The sequence below is a fragment of the Ursus maritimus genome, unplaced genomic scaffold, assembly GCF_017311325.1.
Source record: "Ursus maritimus isolate PB19 unplaced genomic scaffold, ASM1731132v1 scaffold_26, whole genome shotgun sequence".
Lineage (NCBI taxonomy): Eukaryota > Metazoa > Chordata > Mammalia > Carnivora > Ursidae > Ursus > Ursus maritimus.
The window spans coordinates 41484412-41511520 of NW_024425119.1; the positions used below are offsets into that span (position 1 = coordinate 41484412).

The window sequence follows — 27109 nt, forward strand, 5'->3', positions numbered from 1 at the left end:
AGGGTGTGACTCTTGATCTTGTGGTTGTGAGTTTGAGCCCCAGGTTGGGTGTAGAGATGACTTAAAAATAAAATCTTTAAAAAGAGAGAACAGTGTGATTTTAATATTTTTAAACATTGAAGTATAGTGGACATATATTAGTTTCAGGTGTACAACATAGTGATTCAACAATTATATAATTACTTCCCAACTTTTAATTATGAAAAAATTTAACTATAAAGAGAATGTGAAAAACAAGGACAACGAACATCTGTAAAGCCCCCACTAGATTCCACAATTGTTAACATCTTGCCATATTTGCTTTCTTCCTCTCTATCTAGGCATATCTGTTTCTATACCTATACTGACCACTCACTTAAAAGTAATCCGTAGACACCACGATACTCTACCCCAAACACTGAAGCATGAGTCTTCTAAGAATCATCTCCTATATAACCACAAACCATTATCACATACAAACATTAACCATAGTGGAAGTCTCTTTAAATTCTGTCTTTCATTGCTGGAAGTTCTCCTAGTAGTCTAGAATCAGAAGGATGCAAATAGCTTGCTGGAGACAGTAATCCCATCCTGCTCATGCCCTTTAAGGAAGACAAGAACAAGGGAGGCTCTCATAAACTGGCTGCAAGTATTTGAAGGGCTGTCACGTGGGAAAGTAAGCAGATTTCCCTTGGGAGCAACAGAAGCGAACACCTGGAATAAAAAATGGATATTTCAAGGAGGCAAACTGAATCTGGAATGGGACTGGTGGCCTTGTTCTGTGGTGAATTCCTTGTCACTGGAAATATCCAGGGAAATTGGACGGCCCCTTCTCTGGGATACTGTGAAGAAGGATTGTACTGAGTAGAAAACTGGTCTGTGGCCTTTTAAGCCACTTCAGACAATTCCTAGAGGACAATTCTCTGTCTCTTAGAGGATGGAAGTTCTGGAGAGACCCAAACTGATATACAGGTTAGAATCAAGTTGTGGAGACCTTAGGTTTTTTTTTTTTTTTAAGATTTTATTTATTTATTTGACAGAGAGAGAGACAGCCAGTGAGAGAGGGAACACAAGCAGGGGGAGTGGGAGAGAAAGTAGCAGGCTCCCAGTGAAGCAGGGAGCCCAATTCAGGGCTTGATCCCATGATCCTGGGAATATGCCCTGGGCCGAAGGCAAACGCCTAACGACTGAGCCACCCAGGTGCCCCTGTTTTGTTAGTTTTTTTTTTTTTTTAAGATTTTATTTATTTGAGAGAAAGAGAGAGAAATAACATGAGTGGGGGGAGGGGCAGAGGGAGAAGCGGGCTCCCCGCTGAGCAAGGAGCCCGATGTGGGGCTTGATCCCAGGACCCTGGGATCATGACCTGAGCCCAAGGCAGGTGCTTAACTGCCTGAGCCACCCAGGTGCCCCAACCTTAGTTCATTTGGCCAATCCCAAACAAAGCTGATTGTTTCTATATCTGCTTTAAGGTTGGACTTTTTTTCCCCTGCTATTCATTGGCTGCCCATCTCATAGCTCTGGTTGTTCTTGGTAAATCCAGTAAATATTATATTTCTTATATAAATATTTCTTATATTTTATAAGAAAAGACGAGAGAAACTCTGCCTTCTTTAAAGAGGAGGCTGGCCTTTTCAATTTGGCAAAAGATTAGAGGTAGAAAAAGATAAACCAGGGAAATACATTCAAATTCTATGTCTATTCCCTTTTGCCCCAGCCCAAATGTCTGAATGGGTCTCTTTTTTTATTAACTGCAAAATGAAAGACCTCAAGGGATGTTTCCCCGGGAGTAAGAGTAGCTTGGACTGAATTTATATCTATGTCACATAACGTGCTTCTAGAGATAAGAAGCAGTAAGAGGTATTTTCCGCTGTTCATGAGAGTTTGTTTAGTAAACTAATGAATGGGTATCACTGACAAGCTTTCCAAAGTGGAAATTACATCAAACTGTCATCTGAGGGGAAAGGGCAACTAACAGAAGAGGAACTCTGGGCTCTTGCTATAGGGAATGCATGTCAATTCTAAAGGAGAGTCACGCTTTCACTGTCCAATTGAAATCAATTCAATTTTAGGTAGGAAGTGGCTGAGTGGAATTATGTTTCTAGGAAGCCACGCAACGAAGTGGAAAGCATTAGTAGTTCTTGACCCAGCTCCGCTATTAACTGGCCTGGGAAAGTTCTTGTTCCAGCCACAGTTCAGCTTCCTAGTCTAACAAATGTTTCTGTGTACATTTACGGATCCGTGGAAGGGACATGAGATAAGGTGATTAAAAAAAAAAAAGGTAAGAGTATATAGAATTCTACAAATGTGAGGTATTGAATGTGCTGCCCCCTTAAGGATATCCTAGGCATCACAGCTAAAGGTGAGGCAAGAATTTCCACACGCAGGATAACAAGCTCAAGAGGTCTTATCCCCAAGCCGATAAGATGTGGAAAGAAACCACCTGATCTCGAAGCAGGACTGGGTTTGGTTCCAAATGGATAAGATAGATGTATTTAATTAATACAAATGTGTTTGGATTTGATATCAAGGACTTGGCAAATGGTTCTTGGTCAACACCCACTTCTCCCAAATTCCTGAATGATTGCCTATCTGGATCTGGAAGTCTCAAGGTTTCTTTCCTCAAAGGGCTGCTTTCCTCCCGTGGTCCGCTTCCTCTGTGGGTCCTTGCCCCCACCTCTCCCTCTGTCCAGTTATCTCCCTCGTGATTCTAGAAAAGGCAGACTGCAGGTTTTTGCCGCCTTAGGTGGGTTTCCGTCTACCACAGCCTTCCTTAGGGGGGAGCAAGGCGTCGCGAGTCCAGTCTAGGGAACTTCTGTGGATGACGCTGATGACGAATGGAGGGGGAGTGCTTTTCCCAGTCAGGAGTCAGGTTTTGTAGCGCTCCATTGTTCTTCCCTGTGATGTGTAGTGTTCCAGGCTGGCAGCATGCGGTGCCCAAAGAAATGGTATGCAGTAGTCTCTTTGGATATGCTGTCACTTGGCAAAGGGCTGAAGGCAAATCGCGCACCTGCACCACCTTGTTAGCTTGACGAAGAATCCTGGCTCCCTGCCCCCCCATCCCTTCACAGGAAATGCTCCCAGACGGCAGCACCAACAAGCCCTAATTAAGTCTTCCCTCGGATCCTGACGCCTTTTCCTCTAACCTTGCTTTGGGTTTAGATGTGTAATTAAGAGGAAGGGTGGGGGAGAGCAAAATCAGGTATACGATGCAGCTGGGAATTGGAGCTACTTAATAGCATGGAAAGACTAGAATCTCTGTTCTGGCGGCTCTTTTGACAGTTTAAACGGAGCAAGGGATATGGTAAAATGATGGAGAAATTAAGATGCTTTTGATGAAAAGATTGGGTGCAATTATGTGAGAACGTTTGCTCAGACATTTTGAGTTTCTCGTGTTTGTGCCTTTTTGTCTCTGAAGAAAAGAATTTCTATGTTTTTCAGCCAATATTTAAAGATAATGTATGTAAGGTGCCTGCTGCTTCCCTGGGAAGCCTGTGAACGCTCCCTTACAATTAAATGCAAAATCTGGGGCTTTGCGTACTTATCTGAAAACAGAGTCCCATTGATTTTATCATGTCCCCAGAGGGTTCAAGACAAACCCCTCTTCCCCCAAAGTTTAAGAACCACCGGTATTAGAGAAGGCTCTGGAGGCAAAATCTGGAAGGAGAGCCACATTGGGAAGCCACGAAGACAGGATGCATCCTATAAAAGTTAGGGAAGGATGGAAGCCCTGGACAGACCCATGGGAGGATGTGAGTGGTTAAGCATGTTAAGCATCTGGAATGAGATGCACCCGAGCTGAGAGCCCAGCGTCTTCATTTATTAACCGTGCTGACTGTGTGGCAAGGGCAAGTTACAGCTCTCACTTGGGATGGGATGATAGGACCTGCCTCATGAAGGTGTTGCTTGCCTCCTGGCCTCCCTGTTGATGTGTGTGCATGTGCAGTCTCTGTCTCCGGGCGTACTTGGCTTTTTCCTGTGCATTTCATGCCTCCTTCTGGGCCAAGAATCCTGTACAGACCTCTAAGGGCTCTGCATTCTATTTTTTTTTTTTTTTTTTTGCTTTCTTTAGAAAAATCATCATTGTGAGGCAGGGTCCTCAGCGGACTATCCTTCCAGCTTTTCTAGAGCCTGCTTGCTGGCGGGATAGAGAGTTGCATATTTGCACGCTTCCAAGCAGTACAGGGAGCATGAGAGGCTGGAAGCCTAGAGCCTGGAGCATGGAGCCAAGTGAGCCAGCCTCCTTTGGGAAGGAGAGACCAAAACAGTGCTGTAAGGGGAGAGCCTACTTCTGCAGTACCTCGAAGAGCGAGCGGCTGGCCCTCAGGCAGCCTCAGGCTGGCTCCGTGGCCTAATTCCTTTTGTAATTTGCACAATAGACCAGAAGATGGGGCTCTTGACCTTGGAGTCAAGGACCAGAGACTGACTTTCTCCACATTTGAAGTGGAGGAAAATAGACCGACCAGAGCTCCCAGGAATTTTCTACCCCCTGAGCCCTCTCCCTCCTCTGCCCACTCATGCCCACTCCCATGGCTAGGAGCTATCCTTCCAGGGAGGGGGGTATTCGGGGCACATCCTCCCTTTGAACACCATCCTTGGCCTCTCCTGAATTACCATGTTGCCAGAGTCATTCTATCTGACTCTGTCCTGGCTTTCCTCCCTGTAACCCACCTCACGCCAATGGCAGTTTCTGGCCATATTGCATAGCGGCCAAGAACTCTAGAGTCAGACAGACTCATCCTTGCCTCACCTCCTAAGAGGGGCTCTCCCAGATCACCCCGTCTAAAGCAGCTCACCCCACCCCCCACTACCCTCTATCACATGGCCTCGCTATGGACTTCCTAGCAGCCATCATAATCTGTAATCATCTGTTTGTTTATGTGTTTACTATCTCCCCACTAGACTGTAAGGCTCAGGAGGGCAAGACTCTGTTTTATTGTTCTTTCCTCAACATGTAACCTGAATACATAGGTTCTCAGTAAATGTATTTTGAATTAATAAATGACCAAAGCCCAGCTTCATGACTGCCTGATCTTAAGAAAGCTACTAAACTTCCCTTAGCCCCCATTTTCTTACCAGTGAAATGGAGAAATAATGGAGATATTATAAATATTACATAATACCATGCATTTAATGACAAAGCCTGGAACCTGGAAGTGTTCTCCAAAACTTTCAGCAGAGTCTTACTTTCTATTATATGAGAAAAGCAACATCTGAATAAATTAACTGGCTCTCCATAATTTGGCCATAGTTGTTTTTGTTTTTGTAGAGAGAGCTCAAGAGCGTTCACCTGAGGGGGGGGGGAGAGGAAATAAGAATCCTCAGCAGGCTCTACGCCCAGCTTGGAGCCAATGGGGGGGGCTCTATCTCACAGACCTGAGAGCATGACCTGAGCCAAAATCAAGAGTCGGATGCTTAACCTGGAGAGACTGAGCTACCCAGGCACCCCTGTTTGTTTTTTTAAACCACGATCTGTGCTTCACTACTGTTCTTTTCTCTGACTTTTTGCTTTGGCTCAAATCATGACTACTCTGAACGGGCCATGTACATTCCTACTATTATTACCTAAAGATTTTATTTATTTTAAAAAAGATTTTATTTATTTGAGAGAGAGACAATGATAGTGACAGAGAGCATGAGTGAGCACGGGGTGGAAGGAGAGGGAGAAGCAGACTCACTGCTGAACGGAGAGCCTGATGCGGGGCTTGAGCCCAGGACCTTGGGATCATGACCTGAACTGAAGGCAGATGGTTAACCAACTGAGCCAGAGGTGCCCGTTTTTTAAAATATTTATTTTATTTTATTTTAAAGATTTTATTTATTTGACAGAGACAGCTAGTGAGAGAGGGAACACAAGCAGGGGGAGTGGGAGAGGAAGAAGCAGGCTCCCAATGGAGGAGCCTGATGCGGGGCTCGATCCCAGAACGCCGGGATCATGCCCTGAGCCGAAGGCAGACGCTTAACGACTGAGCCACCCAGGCGCCCCAAGATATGTATTATATTTTAAATTTGTCTGCATCTTCAGTGCGATTTGGGCTCGTACATAGTAGGGTTGGATATGTTTTTGATCGAATTAGAAGCACATATATTTGTTAACTTCTTTCTGTATGCCCAGTGTTCTTTGAGGCTCTGTGGAACACAGAAAGACATAAAAAAATAATTATCTTCAAAAAACTTACAATATTATAATAAGTTAAACTCAACATATAATTAAAGTACTTAAGTAACCACAGCATGGTAACTGATATAAGATACGGAGTGCCGTGAGGCTTCAGAGAAGGGAGAGGTGATATCTCTAAGAAGTGTTGGAGAGAGTGGGATAAAGAAAGTTTTCTGGGAAGAGATAGCCTTTGAGATTGACTTTGAAGGATGGTTAAGATTTTGATGGGCAAAAATGGGGGACAGTGGATTCCAAATTCAAGGGACAGAATTAGTGAAGAGATAAACAGAGACTGTGGCAAAGAATGTTAAGACTCAGAAACAGAACCAGGGGCCTTAGACAGGAGATTAGAAATATGGTTCTGACCCAGGGACACACATCAAATTTCAGGTCCAACGCAAGTTGTGGTATACAGGGGTTGAAATTTCACACGTACCCGACTATGTTCTCCAGATGTAGTTTCTTTTGAAGCAAAGAATCGTTTGGGCTGTCTCCCCCCCCCCCCGCTCTAAAAATATGGACTCACGTACAGTCTGATGTGATAGTGCGTGAAAGGCAGAAGGCCCCTTGCCTCCTCTTGGGGACAGAGGGTTGGTTGGTTTAAGGCCAGGCTCTGTTTTGCTTCAAGCCCAAATCAACCTGAACGCATTGCTCATGAGTTTCCAACCTTGCCTTAGATCCGTGGTTCTGTTGTTAAATAATAATGTGCCGTAGATCATTTCTCGGAAAAGTTGGAGGCATTTTTGTGGAATTATTTCAACAATCCGCCTGGGCTCCACTCTGTGCGTTTCTCTGCCAACCTAAGACCAGAGGAGAAGACCTGAGTTGGAGTGAGTCTGTGGAGGGGGGTCTGATCACTGCCTGCCCGCTTCTCTTTAATGCACTTTAATCTAGCCACTAGATTAACAAGTAATTTTAGAAGGCCCTTCCCCCTCATCCTCTGGTACTTCCTTCTTCAATCCCAAGGGCTGTTACCTCAGAATTTGAAAACCATTACCTAAGTAATAACATCAGAATTAGACAAAACCGACACTTTCTCAGTTTTCAAGGGTCAGGTGCAGCCGCAAATAGCAGCACGAGATTCTCAATTTCTAGCAAGCAGCTGGGAGGACCTTTCAGCCCCGAGGCCCCCGAAGGGAGGGAGGCGGTTTCCAAGGCAACCGGGCCCGGAGCGATAGCCTCCCCAGACTCCCTCCTCCTCCTCCCGGTAGCCCAGGGTACCGCCGGACAGCGTCCTCCCGTGCTCCGCGCGCTGATTGGCCGCACAGGCCGCGCGCTGATTGGCTGCGGCGAGGCCTCGCGGGCCGGTGGCAATGGAGGCGGCGGCGGTTGATGGTTGACCGTTGGCTCCGGGGTAGGGGTCGCCGCTCGGGCTATCGGCTCAGAGCCGACCGGAGCGGGCGGGCTGCTGACGCTCGGCCTGGAGCCGTCGGGCCAGACGTAGCTGGGTTCCGCCATGCCGGCCGGCAGTAACGAGCCGGACGGCGTCCTCAGCTATCAGGTAGGGCCCCGCCTCCCGCCCCTCCCCGGGGCTCAGCCTCCTCATCCTCTGCCCACCCTCCTGCCTCTGCCCCTGAGCCGGGCTCCGCAGGCCACTCCCTGAGGGCGAGGGGAGGTCCGCCCGGGACACCAGGGGGCGCTCCGGGCGGCTGGGGATCGGGCCGGGGCCGCGAGAGGGTGACCTTGGGCGGAAGCTGGGAGCCGGCGGATCACTGCCGCATCCCTTGCGCGGCTGGCCCCGGGGAGCCCTGAGGGCGGCGGGCGGGTGACCGCTGTTCTGTAAGGGTACACGCTTTTGGGAGAGAGGCTGGCTTCTGGCCTCGCGGCGTCCTGTTGGAACGGGGGAGGAAGGGTGGCGAAGGACCTTGCTCTGGTGGGGCAGGTCTCCTCTTTGTGTTTTTATTTCTGGAGACTTCTGGTTCATCAGTGGTTCAGAGAAAGAGCTGGAAAGACTGGAGGCTGGGACCAGACCCCGTTAGTGTGGCCAGCTTTATGACTTTCTCCATCCCATTGGGCAGACAGCTGACAACTTCTGGGAAGAGAAGGGAAGGGGAAATGGGATGGGGAAGTGTTGAGAGGTCAGGAAGAGGTGTTTAATTAAGGGAATGAGGAAACCAGATTTAAGTAAGTGATAACTGTTGGGGTGACAAATGTCAGGAAAAGCATTGGACTAGGTGTCAGAGACTGTAGGCTCAAATCCTTCATCTGCCTTGCACTGGCTTTGTGACCTTGAGTAAGTCCCTTGTCTCCTTGAGCCTCAGTTTCTCCATCTAGTAAAATGGGAATGGTAATACCTGCTTTGCTTACCTCACAGGGTTGTTTTGAGGACTAAATGAGGTGCTATTTGTGAAAGGCTTTATTGTGTGACAAACTAGTAAGTGAGTGCTAGCTCATTGAATTCCCACTCCCCCCTTTCCTATGCGGTCAGGTGGTCTGGTCACTGCTCTGGAAAGAGAGGTTGAAGGGGGGGTGGGTGTCAAGTCTGAAGTGGAGGGGCGTCAAGAGGATGATGGGCCTTCTAAGGAAGGATGATGGGTCTTGGAAACAAGTGCCATGTTGATGTCCGTGATGGTTTCTGTAAGGAAGCAGTGGGAACAGTCCGAGTTTGTAGCAAAATGGGCATCAGACACTGACTCCCTTCTTCTTCCTGGTAATAGTTTGTCACAGAAGATCCATGATTCCTTGCTTGCTTGCTCCATCAAAGAAGGGACCATATCTAAGATTTTGGAAAATCTTTCCATACCTGATCCTCCCAAGGCCTACTAAGTGTTTTAAATGTATGTTGGGGTTACAGCAATGAGTGAAAATAGGCAATGTTCTTGTCCCCTGGAGCTTCCTGTCTTGGGGGGTGGAGAAAATAACCATTTTTAATCAAATAATCCCATAAGTAAATGTATTATTATGAACTGTGATAAGTGTTTCAAAAGAAAGATAGGCAGTGCTCTGAGTGGTTCCAGCCTTGGCCTTAGATGAGAGAAGAATTTGCTAAGGAAGAAAATTAAAGATCTAAAGAATAAGTGTTAACTGAGGAAAGAGGGAGATCAAGGACGTTGGCGACAAAGAGAATAGCAGAAAGGGGGCACATCTAGTTAGAGGGCCTGAAAGAAGGCCAGTGTGGCTGGAGCCACAGGGAGCAATGCGGGGAGTGGTGTGAGATACACTCTGGGGTCATAACATGCAGGGCCATTATGGCCCATCCTGATAAAGTTGGGATTTATTTGGGGAACAAGGGGAAGCCGCTGAAGGGGTTTAAGCAGGGAGGGGAAGGAGAGGGACAGAGAGAGTGCGAGAGAGAGCACAAGTGCATGAGAGCGAGGGAGGGGGGATGAGAGAGCAAGCACCAATGAGATCATGATCAGATTTTCCTATTGAAAGATTTCTCTGGCTGCAGTGGGGGGGAATAGAACAGGCTGGAGCGAGTGTGAGGAGACAGTGTCCTTAACATGCAGAATGTGTACCAGTTGTATTGTCAAGATCGTAATAACCCATAAGCTTCTGTTAGTGCTCTGTGAAATTGATAACTCCTGAGTGCTTCTGGGGTAGAATACAAAAGAATTATCTCCTTTACATCTAGTTCGTGTAACTTTCATGAGTGGTGGGGGGAAGAGAGGAAAAGGAATAGAGCAGAAACAGTAGGACCTCATGAAGGCTGAGTCAGGTGATGGGCAAATGGGCACTTGAGATATAGGGAGGAAAATAAATGAGGGCAGGAGGAGCGAAGAAAATAGGCATGACCTGGAGGACAGTCAACCGATTGAAAATTACCAATGAAGACTTCTGTGTGCCAGCTAGGCGCTCCCTCTCTCTCTCTCTCTCTCTCTCTCTCTCTCTGTGTGTGTTGCGGGGGGATGGACTTTGCAAAGTGAGGAGATTGTGTAACTCGGTGTAAACAGAGATTCTAGGCATCACATGTAAATATCATAAGCCTAGGCTGTTATCTCTGGTGTGGACTATTGCACTAGCCTCCTACACTTCCCTCTGCTCTCTCTCTCTTGCCCTTCTACAGTCCACTTTTCACATGGCAGCCAGACAGAGCTTTTAAAAACACAAATCATGCCTGATCCTATCTTGAGACCCTTCAGTGGCTTCCTGGTGCATTTTAGAACAAGACCAAACTCATCATGGCCTACAAGCTTCAATGTGTCCAGCACTGACAGCCTCTCCCCCATTCTCTCACCATGCACCTCTGTACTGGCTTTCTTTCTGTTTCTTTCATATGGCAAGCTCCTTCATGCTTTAGGACCTTTGTTCCTGTCATTTTCTCTGTCTAGGACATGATTCTACCCAGGCTTTTTTGTGACTCCACTCAAACGTTACCGTCTCAGAGTGGCTTTCCCTGACCTCCACCCACAGTCACTCTCTTTCAGATAATCCTGTTTTATCTTCTTAATAGCACTTATAACTCATCTGAAGTGTTCTTGTTCAATTTCTATATTATCTTTTTGAATAGAAACTTCATGGGGGGGGCGCCTGGGTGGCACAGCGGTTAAGCGTCTGCCTTCGGCTCAGGGCGTGATCCTGGCGTTACGGGATCAAGCCCCACATCAGGCTCCTCCGCTATGAGCCTGCTGCTTCCTCTCCCACTCCCCCTGCTTGTGTTCCCTCTCTCGCTGGCTGTCTCTCTCTCTGTCGAATAAATAAAAATAAAATCTTAAAAAAAAAAAAAAAGAAACTTCATGGGGGCAAGAACCAGGTAGAAAATCTTGTCGTACAGCACGGTTCCTGGTATAAAACAGGTGCTTAGTTGCATGAGTGAATGAATGACTTTCCTGTATCCAAAGCCAATGTGCTTCTCCTTAAGGAACTCATGGTCTTGGCAGGGTTAGTACAGAGTATCAGGTGTCCATTGCTTGATTACACAAAAGCTCTCCCTTGTGTCCTGCTGGGCCTTTGCTCAGGTGTTCTGGCTGTGAAATCTTTCCCCTCCTCTTCACCTAGAATATTCCATTTAGCTTTCAAGGTCTGGCTCTATATCACTATCAGAATTCATCATTCAGTCTTCTCTGCTCACAATGCCCACCGAGTGCTATTACTGTCTCCAAAATATGTGCCTTTAATCACTCTGCATTACAGTAGCTTCTGTTTTGAAACCTAGACCAGAGCTTGGTTTGGAGTGAGCGCTTAATAAGTGTTTGGGAAGATATGTGGCAAGGTATACAAAGGATGTATTGGATAGGGAAGAGACTGGACTGAGGGAGGCCAGTGAGGAGGCTGTAATTTAAGATGACTTTTTTTTTTTTTGTAATGTAGGATGACTTAATGAAGGCCTGCATTACTGAATTTTGATAAGATCTCTGGAGGTGGTTATTGAAATTTTAGGAGTCAACGAGCTCTTAAAGGGGTTAGGTAGTAAGGGAGGAGGAAGAGCAGAAAGCTTTAGGGAGAGCCTCTAGTTTGGACTGGAACTGAGGACATCTTGTATCTTCAGAGTTCTCCTGATCAGCACTTTCAGACTTGAGCAGAAAAAAGTGCTGGAGGAGAAGGCTGGAGTGGTCGGAACCATCAGGACTTGAGGCAAGGGGTGCTGGGAACTGCAGGCCGGTTCAGTGGTGGTGTAAGTGACAGAGAGGCGAGCAAGTGAGTTTGGGTAACGACCAAGGCTTTTACGTGAATCAGTCCTGCTCAGAATGGAAAATTCTGCAGAAATCTTCAGAATACCAAGCCCTGGGAAATGGGTGATAATTGGGGAGGATGGATGATGAGAAGGACTGATGAGAAGATAGTCACATTCTATATCTTCTGTGGACCTGGAAAAACTCGTCCAAGCCAAGACTTCCTGAGGGAGGCCTGAATGCTAGCGCCTAATGACTGGCACATGTCGGAGCCCAGTTAACATTTACTGACTGTTATTGAATAAATCATCAACCATAGCAGTTTCTCTTCTCACTACTTGCGCTGTACAATCCATATTCCTCAACCCTCTCCCAAAATACACTAGATGTTCTTTTCCTTTGTAGGAGTGGGGGAAACTGTGAGCATCCTCTGTACATGGCTTTCCCAGCTCTTCTGGGGAGCTTCAATAGGAGAGGTATGGGCTGTCCTGCCAAGCAGAGAATTGAGGTAGTCTGGGGGACAATCCAGGTTGTAAATTTACTTCCTTCAAAATCTGTAGATAATTGCCTTAGCTCAAGTTTGCTTTGGCAGGGTAGACAGGGCTCTCGGTCAAGACTGCCGTAGTACTAATCAGGACACAGAAAGCAACCATGTTTATTCTAGATCTGCTGCTAGGTAACAGCAACAAATCTTAGATAATGGAGTGGTTGGTTGTTTCCTGTAAGGTAGTAATAAGTTTACTCTGGTCTTGGTAGTTAGGGAACCATAATCTGTGTATTAGTTTCTATTGCTGCCATAGCAAATTACCCCAAATGTGGTGGCTTAAAACAACACAAATTGATTATCTTACAGTTCTGTACTTCACAAATCCAACGCAGCTCTTGCTGGGCTATATCAAAGTGTTGGCAGGGCTGTGTTTCTTTCTGGAGGCTCCAAGAAAGAATTGGTCTCCTTGACTTCTGCAGCTTCCGAAGGCTACCTGCATTCCTTGGCGCCTAGTTCCCTCCTTCCAGCAGCACAGCATGTCTCCAACCCTGCTTTTGGCATCACATCTCTTGCTCTGATTCTAGTCTTCCGTCCCCCTCTTCCACTTTTTAGGGATCCTTGTGATTACATTGAGCCTACCAGATAATCCGGGATAATCTTCTTATTTCAAGTTCAACTGATTAGGAACCTTACTTCCATGTGCAGTCCTACTTGGGGGGGGGACATTACTCTGCCTACTACCATGTACTAACTAACTAGTAATCTGAATACTGAACAGGAGTGACTCCAGCTGAGGTTCAAGAAAAGAATCACTGAGAAACCAGAGCTACTTTGAAATTTGAGGCCCCAGCAGGCTGCTGAATAGTCAGAATAGGGAGCTCCCGGGTAGTCAGGAGTTCATGGCCACTGAGAGGTCCGGAACGGCTGTACAAGTCCTTATGGAACCTTTTTTTCTCACTAAAGCAGTCTGAGTTCAGTGAGGATGTCGAATTGAGGGCATTAGACAGATGGGCATCTGTGGGCCAGCTTCACTGACAAGGGTATACAAGGGGCCAGAATTGAGACTTTGCTGGCTGAAGAGGAAGATGGAAGTGCATAAGATGGAGAACTATTAGAAGTCTGGTCAGTAAAAGGGCAAAGTACAAGTTTTAAGTACCAGGTGCTGGCACACTAAGGCTTTAAGACGGTAATAATGTGGGTCTTGCGCTGTGAACACTAATGCATGATTAGGTGACCTGAGCTCTCTGAAATGACTGGGTTCTTTGCTTTTGGCAATGTTAGCATACAATGTTAATAAGAATACAGAGGGGTTTGGTTTTGAGTTCCTCCTATCCCACTTAGCTCATGTGATCTTACTTAACCTTGCTTTAAGACTGCCGTAAAGATTAAGTGGGGTAATATACGTAAGGCACAGCGCTAGGCGTACAGGAAGTGCTCAGTAAATATTTGTTCCGAATACTCACTGTATCAACTGAGTTTGCTGATTAGAAACCCTGGAAGTCACTTCTATGTGTGTTGTTTTAAAAATGGTTAAATGTATCAGAACTCAAGAGATGCTTGACTCTTTTTTTGTTGGGGGTGAGGATGGGAGGGTGGAGGGGTGGAAGGGTGTTATACACAATCTCTGAAAACATTGGATCCTTAGGAAAAAAGATGAAAGCGGTCTTCGGAGGTGAAAAGTCTGAGACTAACTGCAGGAAAGGAGGGGGAGTTGAGTTTGGCTGGTCCCCCACCCCACAGGTCCAGAGTGGTGCTGCAGGGGGCATGAGTCAGGGAGAGCGCTCAGGGTGGGCTCCACTGCCTGCTGCCTTCCCCGCACCCCTGCAGCCTCTGGGGCTGCTTCCAGGAGCTGGAGCCATTACATAAAGCTCAGCTCTGCCCCTGCCTTTTCATTTGTCCATTAACTGTAAGTCAGAATCTGGTCTGCTACTCAGGTATAATTCATTCATTTTTCAAGACTCATAACAAGATGTGCCTTGCAATTTCAGTGTTTTAATGTGTATTTAACCTCCTTAGTTCTTTTTATCTTCTCCAGTCCTTGAGGTAGGCACCCAAATCAATTCACATTTACATAGTGGGTCATTGTCAGTGAGCTAGGCGGAAGTACAGAAAAGAGGAGACTTAAAAACACCACCTTTTCTCCAGTTCACTCTTCTTTCCTTTTTCTCCTAAACTTATATAATGTGGTTCTCATGATTCCAATCTTTTCTGAGTCACAAGCTTCCCTGAGAATCTGATGGAAGTTATGGGCCCTCTCAAGAAAAATGCACACTCACACATAATCCTGAAGCCCATTCATGGGAACCCTAGAAATCTATGGATAAGAAATCCTCTCTGCCAGAAATAACAATGGTATCAGAGGAAGTAACAGCCAGCTGATGAGGAATCTGCAACAAGCACAGATCAACGAGACTTGATATTCTTTTCTTTTCATTTTTTATGATTTTAAACAAACTTTGTATATACTTGAAATTTATGGAACATTTCAAGCAGATAATAAAGTAGAAAGACTTGTAAAAGTGACTAGTCACGTACCCATGACCTAGCTTCAACAATAAACACATATATGTTTTGTTCCATTATGTCCCCACCCATTCTCCAAATCCCAGACATCATATCATTTCGTCAGTAAAAACTTCAGTGTGTATCACTGAAGATTAAGAAGTTTTTTTAATGATATAACTACCAAATCACCATATTATTATTATTTTTTAAAACTCACATTAACTCCTTAATATAATTAATATCCATTTAGTTGTTTAAATTTATGTGGGTGCCTTATAGTTTTTTAAATAGCTGTTTTATTTGAACAGGGATCCACACGAGGTCCACACATTCACATTCAAGCCTGACATTTCAAATGCTCTGACTAATGGTGTTTGACAGTGGCTCTGTTTTCTTTGGCAAGACAAAGAAAGTGGATGAATTTAGGCTGTGGTTAACTAATCTAAATTAAGGAAACAAGGTGAGTTTTCAACCTGAATATTTCAGATGTTTGACCTTGCTCTCCATATTCTGTTTTTATAGTTCTTAGAATCATAACATCAATGATCCCACCCTCCCCCTGCCCCCTTTCTCCAGATTCCTGCTGTGTTCTATGCTGTGCCGGTTATCTGCGGACAGTGCTAAGCATTATAACTAATTGGTCCCTGTCCTTTGGATATTACAAACCTGTGGGGAAGCCAACATGAAAAATTATTCATATATATGTATATACATATATATACATATATATGAAGTTTAATGGGAAAATATATGATCATATGCTAAAGAGTTCAAAACCCTAATAAATATTCATTCATGACAGTTTTTGGATACTTACCACATACTGGACATTATATTAGCTGCTAGGTACATAGTGGTGAACATAGGCACACCACCTCCCCCTCTGGGACTTACAAGAGTGCAACCTACTTAGAGTGGTAAGCTACTGTATTGGGCTCTAAGAACATAAAGATGACAAATTGTGGCTGCTGCCATCAGGAAATCCATGACCTAAAAGATGAGCTAGATAAATAACAAATCTAAACTAAAGGCAAGTTGTTCTGCTTAGAAGTTATTCCTTTACTTTATGTGAGTCTTTACATTGATATTAAAGATGTATTTGAAGATTTCAAGTTATTTTAAAAAATTATAAAATGCGAAAAAAGTAATATTTCTAAGTTAATATAGTCTTTTCCATATCTGTAATCTTTCAGTTTTATCTGTAAATATTTCTGTGTGTATCACTAAAAGATAAGAATTCTTTTTTTAATTTAAGCATTTATTTTATTTTAATTTCAGCATAGTTAACATAACAGTGTTATATTAGTTTCAGGTATATAAGATAGTGATTCAACAACTCCATACAAAAAAGGTAAGAATTCTTTAGAAATGAGCACAGTATCACCTAAAGAAAAAAATAGCAATTTCTTTACTATGATAAAAGATCTAGTCAGTATTCAAAGTTCCAATTGTCTCAAAAAATTATTTAAAAAAATAACTAAAAAATTATTTTGGTTTGTTTGAATCAGGATTCAAATAAAGTGCACACATTGAGATTGATTTGTCGCCTCTTTTAAACTACTCCTTTCGCCTTCTTCTCTCCCTGTCTGTCTCTGTTTCTGTCTTTCTCTTCTTGCAGTTATTTATTTTAAAAAGGGGGTAAGGGGAGGGAGAGGATTTGTTCTACAGTTTCCCAGAGTCTGAGTTTTGTTGATTGTATTTTCATGCTGGTGTTTTTCCATGGAACTGTGTTTCAGTGTATTTTCAGTAAATTGGTATTTGGATTTAGAGGCTTGATCAGATTCAGGGACAATTTATTTGTTAAGATTACCTAATGGGTGGTGATATGGCCTCCCATTAGGAGACATACAATGTCTGGTTGTCTCTCTTTGTGATGTTAGCGGCTGTGGAAAATCAATGCACTCCATTAGGGATTGCAAAATGGCGATGTCCTAATTCTAACATTCCTTTTTCATTTATTCTTTTCTATAATAAGAAACTTCTCTCATTTCTTCTATGAAACCACTATGGTACAATTTATATAGGAAAGTCAAGATAAATGTTTAACAGTTTTCAAAATAATGTGTTGGTTTGTTAGTATTATCTTCCAATGGTGACCAGTTAATTTTTAGAGTGACATTGCAAACTCATAGATTTTAACATATTTGATATAGTTAATCTGTTGCAGTTATTACTCTTATTGATGCTCAGATTGTCCTAAAAAGCAAGAGATCTCTTTAAGTTGACTCCTGAGTCCTTTTGACACCACCCTAGTTGTCTGTGGGCGGCTTTTAGTAGAAAATGATATTTTAAGAGGCCACAATCTAGGTGCTGAGGATACTCATTGCTTCTGGCTGATCATTTTTTCTAGGCTTTTTGAGTGGACAGAGCTAGAAAATGTAAACTTATAAATTTAAAAACATTTAAAGATAAAAATACATGTTCTTGTTGATACATCCGAATCAAATTCAGGACTACATGGTTTTTACTTAACTTCTATCTTAAGACTGTATTTCCTTTTACCCCTGCTGAGAATGCCAGTTCTCAATGACATTGAGAAAGACAGAACAAGTTTACATAATCACTCATTTGTTGATCTCATAACGCACAACAGTCTCAGAGTGATAGCACCAACACTACCACCAATAGATAACTAAAAAGCAGTTTAAGATCTTCTTAAACTCTTTCTGTCTTTAGGGTATATGCCACTAAGGATGTTCAGTCAATTTATTATATCTTAGTTACGTGGAATAATTTGTCTTGGAATAGTTATGCCGTCAATTTGACCTTTGCTTTCATTTTGTTTCTCATTTCTGGGAATTGCTTTTAAAATTTTTAGTTTTGTTTTAAAATTATGTGAGATATTTATAAAATCAGGTATATTCAAAGAAGTCTAGTTTTCTGCCCTTGTCTCCTCACCCTATTCCCTCACTCCTCTATAGGTAACTATTAAAAAAAATTGTTCATGGTTTATTCTTCCTCTATATGGTTTTAAGTTGAGCAGATGCTTATGTTCCAACACTTTTTCTCTTATATATAGATATAGATATCTATATCTATATCTATATAGCCTCTGGTGCCCTAAAACCTCAAACTCTTAAATACAGAGAACAAATGGGTGGTTGCCAGGGGGATGGGTGAAAAAGATAAATAGAATTAAGAATACACTTACCTTGGGACGCCTGGGTGGCTCAGTCGTTAAGCGTCTGCCTTCGGCTCAGGGCGTGATCCCGGCGTTCTGGGATCGAGCCCCACATCAGGCTCCTCCACTGGGAGCCTGCTTCTTCCTCTCCCACTCCCCCTGCTTGTGTTCCCTCTCTCGCTGGCTGTCTCTATCTCTGTCAAATAAATAAATAAAATCTTAAAAAAAAAAAAGAATACACTTACCTTGATGAGCACTGAGTAATGTATGGAAGTGTTGAATCATTATATTATATACTTGAAACTAATTTAACACCTATTTTAATTATACTTGAGTAAAAAAAAGAAATAGCAGAGATATATATGTATTCAAGTTGTCCTCAAAAACCTTTTTGAGGGGTGTCTGGGTGGCTTAATCGGTTGAGTATCTGCCTTCAGCTCAAGTCATGATCCCAGGGTCCTGGGATCGAGTCCCACGTCAGTCACCCTGCCCTGCCAGGAGCTCATTTCTCCCTTTCCCTCTGCCTGCTGCTCCCCCTGCTTGAGCTCGCTCTCTTTCTCTCTCTCTCTCTCTCAAATAAATAAAATCTTTCAAAAAAAAAAACTTTTTTGAGTCTTCTCATTAGGAAAATGGATTGCTTTACGTTCAGGGTTGCCTTATTTGGGGACATAGATGATAACTGGAAAGGAAAGGAGTAAAATTAAGACAGTAAGCTGGAAATTTGAGCAGGATCTAGAAGATGGTCAGGATTTGGTGAAGACTTGGGGATGGGCACATTAGACGACAGAACATGTGAGCAAAGGCATGAAAGTGGGAATGTGCCCTATGCCCATGGGATCAGTGAACTTGGCTGGAGCTGCAGATTTGATAAGAGAAATAGATTGGCAGGAAAATCAGTTCAGATATTTTTTTGAAATAATCCAGGGTTTTGATAAGGTAGGTGCCGTTATATTCATTATTTTACCAAAGAATTATTGAGTACCTACTATGTCTGTGTAGGATGTAGGGGAAACAGTGTTGAGGAAGACACACAGCGTCCCTCCCTTGAGCAGAGACATTTCATTATGAAGGAGAAGTACAGCGCGCTATGAGGGCATATAAATGGGGGGACCTAGCTTAGTTCAGATGAGGGGTAGTCAGGGAAGCCTTTCAAGGAAGTGCATTGAGGCTGAGATCTATGGGATGATGAATAAGTTGCTGGTTGTGGAGGTGAGGATAGCAGGGAGACGGTGATAGTTCTAGGCAGAGGGAGAAACACTTGAGGAAGAAAGTAAATATGGTTCCAGAACTGAAAACGTGTCCTGTATGACCTAACGGGCTGGAGAGTGTGGCCTAGAGTAGATGAGACATGAGAGTGGATTCAAGAGAAATTGCAAAGGAGGACTTGATAAGAAAAGGGAGAAAACGATCTCCCTGAAGACATAAAATAGACACTCAATATACATGGAATGGTTAAATCAGTACATTTGAAATTTCAAACGTGGACTAAGAAACGAAGGTACCATGGGTGAGTGTAAGTAAATGAGCACAGGGTGCTAGTTTTGGAAAGATTAGTTTGGTTTTAGACATGTGGATCTTGTGAGTGACATCCCAATGGTTTGTCAAATACTGAGTCAACAGTTTCAGGCTGCTGTTGAAATTGTAAGACTCAAGTGAGGGAAACAAAAGGTAGAGTGTTCTTGCTTGGGAATTATGGTTAGAGGAAGAAGATGAGCCTTAGGCTGAGAGAGAGGAGACTTGATCAGAGGAACAAGGTGGAGAATTTCAAGGACAAGAGGCTCAAACACTGTAAAGAGGTCAAGGAGACCGATTTACACTAAATGAAATGATGTGTTTGACACTGCTTACAAAATGCAGACCTATTATCCTCTTGTACAGGTGGAGTGGGGGGCTGGAAAAGGCATGAGATCTGCAGTCACAAGACCTGAGTTCAGTCCCACCTCTGCCTTTGACCACATTTGTGTCCTTGAGCAATAATTACTTCATTTTCTCTGACTCTCAGGCTGCTCTTTTATAAAGTGAGAAAGAGGATGGCTGTCATGTTTGTGTCTCAAAGTTATTGTGAGGTTCAAGTGAAAAACATACATAAACTGTGGTGCTTTCTCCCTCAAGGGTTGCAAAAAGGGTCTGGCTCCTCCGCTATGAGCCTGCTTCTTCCTCTCCCACTCCCACTGCTTGTGTTCCCTCTCTCGCTGGCTGTCTCTATCTCTGTCAAATAAATAAATAAAATCTTAAAAACAAACAAACAAACAAAAAGGGTCTGGCATACACGTGGGACTTAAATGACTGTTCGAATGAACATATGCATATGACCGTGGCTACTTCTTTATGTTTCAACAGAGACCAGATGAAGAGGCTGTGGTGGATCAGGGTGGGACCAGTACAATTCTCAACATTCACTATGAGAAAGAGGAGTTGGAAGGTAAGAACTGTGGTTTTGTGTGGGGTGGGGCGGGGGAGAATTAACGAGAGGCACACTGGTGTGGGAGGAGAGCTTTGCCATCAGGAGGCCTGAGTTTGAGTCCTCTAGCTTTCTCACTAGCTGTAAGACTTCGGGGGAAAATCACTTCATTTCCCTTAGGCTCTATGTCCTTATCTGTCAAATAAAAGTAGGGATATTAATACAGAGAACCAACTGGTGGTTGCCGGGGATGGGGGTGGAAAAAGGTGAAATAGATAAAGGAGATTAAGAGGTACAAACTTCCAGTTATAAAATAAGTCACGGGGATGAAAAGTACGGCATAGGTAATAGAGTCAATAATATGGTAATAATGTTGTTTGCTGACAGATGGTGAGTATACTTACTGCGATGAGCGCTGAGTAATGCACAGAATTGTTAAATCATCATGTTGTACACCTGAAACGAACACAGCATTGATGTTAATTATAATTCAATTTAAAAAGTAGGGATATTAATACCTTCCATTAGGATCCAATAGCATGTGAGACAGTGCTTTGAGCACTCTAAAGTCCAATATAAATATGAACAAATGACCTATTCCTTGAGACTGTAAAGTACTCAGACCAGTTTGTCAATTCTTGGCAAGTGCCTACAAATAGTAATGTAAATACACAATTTTAAAAGAAAATAAAATACAAATCGTTTCTAAAATTCGGTTTGGTTATTATTCGGTTTGGTTATTATTCAGCTGTTTGGTTATATTATTCAGTTTGCCCCATCTCCAATATTTGCTCTTCCCATTCTAATTATCCGCATTTCTGCCTGGTGTTTTCATCTAAACAAGACAAAAGAAAACATACACACCTGTAACATATTCTTTAAGAATTCATAGTGCAGAGTTGTATTTTAAAAACACCCAGCTGAAGTAGAAGGGAAAGAAGAGTCATTTTTATTGACCTGCTCTGTCTAGTTCCCTTAACCTTCTTTTGTCCCGTGTCCCACCCCTAGGTCCCCACATGACCATTGGTGATATCCTTCTGCTTTCCTTTTCTCCATAGTGGCTGGTTTCCTGATAGGTGGTGAGGCTCAGTTTTATGAGAGAAAGGCTCGTGTCCAGTCTAGCTTTAATGAGAACCCACATTTGGCTCAAAAGCCTTTGTGAAATCTCTGCAGCGTCCCCTGCCATGTCGAAGGCTATGACGCAGCAACTTTCTAATGACCAAGACAGCATGTGAAATGTTCTCTCTGTACTGCTTCTTCCCGTGACGTTTTGTTCATCAGAGCTGCATAATTCCCAGAGAAAACTTGTCCTTTGGTTGGGGAGAGTGAAAGCTGTAGAGGCTGACTCAGCCCCGGGGCTGTTACCATGAGAACTTCTGTGGGTGGCTTCTGGAGGTCAGTGGAGTTTGGATAGATCAAGGTCAAGTTTTCCAAGTTATTCCGACCAGATGGAAGAAGAGCCGGTGTGGGTTTCGGCAACTGGGGGAAGTGGAGAAGGAAAGGGCGTGGAGGCGGGAGGCTAGCATTTGTTGAACGCCCCCTGCGTGTGAGGCATTGGGCTAGGCCTTTCGTACCAGTTGTCTTTTTCATCGTGCCGGCAGCCCGAGCGGGTAGGTATCATCCCTATTTTGCATGTGGAGAAATTACTCAGGGTCATTTAGCCTAATAGCAGGTGAGACTGGGATGGAATTCTGCTCTTTCTATTCTACCACACTGCCGGCCAGGGAAGACAGTCCTCGGCATTAGCCATCCAACCTCAGTTTCTTGCTCCCTCACATACACGCTTTTATACGATATAAACATCGTGTGAATATTTATCATGTTGCCCTACCTGTCCTTCTGCCTTGGTAATCCTGTTGCCTCTCTACCCTCTCCCTGCACCCTGAGGGCACTGTTGCTCTCAGTTTCATTGTCTGGGTCCACTAGACCTTTGCCCTCAGCAAGGAGGTAACCAGTGACGAACACTCTTGTCTGCTTGGGAGTAGAATCATAAACACAGGCAAACTCTCTTGGATCCTGAGGACTGGGTTCCATCCACGGAGCTCAGCTGAGTAATCGGGAGTCGGAACATCTTTTCAAGATGACATCATCTATTCTTTATGCACTCGCCATTCTGCTATAAAAGAGAGCTATCTATGATGTCATCTGTAGGGGACAGCGTCTTGGGAAATGGTCCCTTATATAGAGAGCTTTTTGAGAACTAGAAACTTATTTAGATTAGCACTTTTTAAATAAAGCACAATTGGCACATGGAGGACCAATGGTGCCCACTTCTCAGGCCTGATGTGGTTCTAGAGCAGCTCCAGAGAGGAGAAGAGGGAGTGGGGATTTGCTGTAGGCTTGGTCATGCTGGGGACTCTACCCGGGTTCACTATGAAGGAGGCCCTAGGACTCAGGCTGCACCGAGGGTGCTGTCATTTCTTGAAGGCAGGAAATAAAGTCAGTCCCACTTTGATGAAGGCGGAAGTAAACTGTATTCTGATTCAAAGTGCGTGCCATGATACAGGGTTCTGTGGCTGTAGACAAATCTCTGGGTCTCCCTTCCCCTTTATTCCATACCTTCTGCTCCACATAACATAACCCAGCCCCCTTTTCAGCACTACTTCAGAGATTTAGTCTCTGGACATGGTTACAGACTTTTGTAAATGTGGGTCTTTTTGCATAAGTTAATTCCATCAGTAGGAGAAGGTGCCTTAAACCATGACATTGCTTCTTTTTATGTATGAGAGGAGTCCAAAGCAAGTATTAGAACAGATTTCCAAAGATAAACTCACAAAGAGCAATAGTCCATGATGTGCTTCAGTGGACACTCCCATTCCCAGAAGGACATGGAACAGTTGCTTTAGTTACAGAACTGGGTTTTTCCGTTTTTTTCTGGCAGATCATTATTTCTGATCAACTATTAGACTTAAAAATCCTGACTAGGTTTAGTGCCTTCTAATAAGTTTTTAACAGAGGTAAGAGCCTTTTGATCCTATTTTTAAGTTATAAAAAAAGGCTCGCATCTGCTCCGCGTGTTAGATTCCCCCCTCCAGTTATTGACTTTGAGTTCAACCTGTAGCCCAAGGGGGCGGAATACTTTTCAGTATCTGCTAATGAGTTCTGCGTGTGTGCTGGGTAAACTGTTTATGCTGTGCACTCTATGTTGGTAGGCCCGGTCTCTATTTGCAAGGGTAGGTCACAGCTGTGATTTCTGTCCTGCTCCATGAGATTCGGCCCCAGTTCACTAATGGTTGCTCTCTGTATGTGTATATATACTTATTTTTAATAACACACACTAACATTATATCTCTCCCATAAGTTTTACTGAATGAATAGTTGTATTTGTACACAGATAGCTCCCAAAGCATTTGACAATGACTGGAAACAAAGAATGGGGAATTAGATGGGGAGAAGGTGGGGTCTGGGTGGGGTGGTAAGTAGGTGAAAGGGAAGAAGACTCCAGGAGGGAAGGCAGTTGAATGGCCAGCAAAGTGACCACAGGATGGATGAGTCCAGTGAAGTCACCAGACTGCCAGAATCCAGTTAAATGGACTAGATTTTATTGATGCCGTATTTATTTCCTGATGTCCATTTGTTTGTCATCGTTTCTGCTGATTTCACTCAGAAAATCCAAGTCCCTGCTTCAGAAGAGTCCTCAGCTTAGAAACTGAAGCCTAATTTTCAGACAGCCACTTTGGTCTTTCTTAGGTCTGACCCCTGCTGGGACTTGTTTTCATTTCTGCCTGTCTCCCGCATTTTCAAAAGGCAGGCACTGTGGTTGGTTAGTGTTTGGGAGAACTGATTGGACCGAACAAATTCTTAGAGAAAAAGAGCCTTTCCCTAAGATTTAAGCCTTACCCTACTTCCTACAGAGCCACCAAAGGCACCTGAAGGATGTCTTCCCCATTATCCTCAAACTTGCCTAGTGGGAATTTTAGATATCAGGCAAAACCATACATCATTTGCTCAACAAACATTTACTGAGCCCCTGCTATACTCCCTTTTTGCAGCAGTAAGTAAGAATAGTGGGAACAATCGAACCGCCTTGTCTTCTCCAAAGAATGACCTTGCCTGAGCCTTTCCTAAGTTCGTATGTAAAACCTGGACTAGAAGTGACAAGCCATTTGATCCAACCTCCTTGTTTTACTTTAATAGTGACAGCGAGCAAATTAACCAAGAAAATGAGATATAATAACACAGGTTCTAATACCTAATCACTACCCCTCATTTTCTATTTAGAATATACTTAAAATTACATAATCTTGGCAATATACCGACAAACGCCCAGTGGAAGTATTCAGAATGTGCTTAAGAAGAAGTAGAGGTCCTAGCCTGGCTGATAACCATCTGGGGGATTTTGGGAAGATGGAGCTCATGGCTGGGATGGCTCTGTTGAAGGGCTGAAAGTCACCCCTCGCTGAGGCTTTTCTTCACCTAAGTCTAAGCTCTACCTAGACGTACCTGATTTTACAACACCTAGGTCACTGTTTAAGGGGCTGGCTGAAGTGGTTCTGTGGGATCTAATTATGCTTTTCACTACCCATGGGTTCTTCATGGTCCTGCCTGTCTTTTTGACCTTTCTCCCCTCCTCTTCTTTCCTCTTTCACTTTGCTCTGGCCTACTGGCCATCCTTTTGCTTTGGAACTTGCACATTCCCACTGTTAAGGCCTATACATTGATCTTGTCTTGTCCTGGAATGCTCTTCTCATGGCCTCTCCTCATCACTCAGCTGTTGCCTCTAATCATCTTAGCTACAGTCTCCCTTCTCTATCCTAACTTCTACCCGGACACTTGACCTTTTTTTTTTTTTTTTTTTTTTTTTTTAGGGGGAGAGAGACACGTGTGCATATGAGGGGTGTGGGGTTACAGAGGGAGAGAGAGAGAATTTTAAGCAGACTCTATGTCCAGTGTAGAGCCTGATGTGGGGCTCGAGCTCACGATCCTGAGATCATGACCTGAGCTGAAATCAAAAGTTGGACACTTAACTAACGGAGCCACCCAGGTGCCCCTACCATGTTTTTATTCAGAATAATTATCAATACTTGAAATAATATGTTACTATTTTCATGATGCCTGTCTCCCCTAACTGGAATATGTGTCTTGAGGACAGGACCTTGTGCTGTTCACTATTGTATCCCCAGCCCTTGGGACAGGACCTGGCACAGTTAGGTGACTCCAGCCTGGGTTGGTCTCAGTGGTATACTACGGGAATTAATTAATGTACTATAGTGGAACATTATTAGCTAACATGATATTTTATTAAGATGGTATTCAATTTAGTCATTTTCACACTTTATAGTTTTCATTGATAATGTCAGAGGTTTGGAATCCCACATCTTAGCAGATGACTTCTTCTGGCTCCATATTTCTGTTTCGATAAAGTTGCAAGATGATTACATTATGTTCAGAGATCTGCCTGTCAGAAATGTCCTGAGACACGCATGAGTCGATATAGGATTACCCTAACACAGGATGAGGATAGGAGGGGTTATTCCTCCAATACTAAATGTTTATCCTCCTGCTTCTCAACATTCTAATAAATCTCTGATCAGCTTTCCTTCTAATCCCGTTCGTCTTTCTTTGAAGTATAGCTAACATACAGTGTTATATTAGTTTCAGGTATACAATGTAGTGATTCAACAATTCTGTGCGGTACTCAGGGCTCATCAGGATAAGCACACTCTTGATCCCCTTCATCTACGTCACCCATACCACCACCTCCCTTTTGTGAACCACTAGCTTGTTCTCTGTGTTTAAGAGTGTGTGTGTGTGTGTGTGTGTCTGTGTGTGTGTCTGTGTGTCTGTGTGTTTGTGGTCTCTTTTTTCTTTGTTCATTTGCTTTGTTTCTTATATTCAACATAGGAGTAAAACCATATGGTATTTATCTTTCTCTTCTGATTTACTTCACTTAGCATTTTACACTTTAGGTCCACCCATGTTGTTGCAAATGGCAAGCTTTCATTCTTTTTGATGGCTGAGGAATGTTCCATTGTTTGTGTGCAAATTAATACAGCCACTGTGGAAACCAGTATGGATGTTCTCCCCAAAATTAAAAATAGAATTACCATGTGATCTTTGAGTATTTAGCCAAAGAAAATGAAAACACTAATTCAAAAAGATATATGCACCCCTATGTTTATTGCAGCATTATTTACAACAGCCAAGATATGGAAGTAACCCAAGTGTCCATCTATAGATGAATGGATAAAGAAGATGTGGTCCATATAATCCTTTCTTTTTATTTTTCTTTATCATTTGGGAGTTTGGAAGGCAGGAGAGGACAACAAAAAGGAGAGAGAAGTAGAGAAAGGAATGTAGAGCAGCACTCCAAGGCATATTAATTAACCCCGCTTGTAGGGGGAGAGCACTTATCGAGGAGTCCCCAGAGAAGCTGAACACAGTCTTAGGAAAACCCACTGCTGTGGGAAGAAGAAGAGTTGGCAACTTTCCATAAAGTCCCTTTATTCAGGAAGTCTTCCTGGATTAGGCTTTCCTTTCTCAGGTTGGCTTGGATCTTCTGAGGCTTCTCATGCTTTGGTGAGTCTTTCATTTGCCCTAAACACATTCACTTTGGTTACACATTCCTTTTGTGGCTCCTTTCACCTTAGAAGCTCTCTTAGGTCTGATTGTGATCTCCTGAGGAGGTTCAAAGGGGTTATGTTCCTGAGGGAGGCTCTTAGGAGATGTTCCATTTTCTGAACATTCGTGGAACAACAACCATACGCAAAACACTGTGCTTTGTTATGTGAGGGATTCCAAGAGGAAGAAAGTCTGACCTGGGACCTTGAGAAGCTTGCAGATGAATAGTGGGAGGTATTAATTCTAGTGCAAGGCATAAAATAAGTGCATAAGAGAATGCTAGCCAAGGGCTCTGGTGACTTAGAAGTAGAAGGTGGCACATCTGATTGGGGGAGATCAGATATAA

The 27109-nt window shown here is 43.6% G+C and overlaps 2 protein-coding genes across 2 annotated transcripts in view; one reads left to right on the forward strand and one right to left on the reverse strand.

Moving 5' to 3' along the window:
* Positions 1 to 5869: 5869 nt before the first annotated feature.
* Positions 5870 to 7594, reverse strand: LOC103675494 (classical arabinogalactan protein 9-like). The gene is made up of 3 exons (XM_040642470.1): positions 7358 to 7594; positions 6809 to 6936; positions 5870 to 6105 (listed from the first exon to the last, which is right to left on the reverse strand). The coding sequence occupies exons 1-3, from the start codon at positions 7592 to 7594 to the stop codon at positions 6069 to 6071; spliced, it is 402 nt and encodes a 133-aa protein (XP_040498404.1). The 3' UTR covers positions 5870 to 6068.
* The window catches only part of SLC4A8 (solute carrier family 4 member 8), a 68726-nt gene continuing 49117 nt past the window's right edge, over positions 7501 to 27109 (forward strand). The window contains exons 1-2 of the mRNA XM_040642469.1: positions 7501 to 7637; positions 20142 to 20223. Of these exons, the coding sequence (XP_040498403.1) occupies positions 7593 to 7637; positions 20142 to 20223 (127 nt within the window). The 5' untranslated portion in view covers positions 7501 to 7592. The remainder of the gene's footprint in view (positions 7638 to 20141; positions 20224 to 27109) is intronic.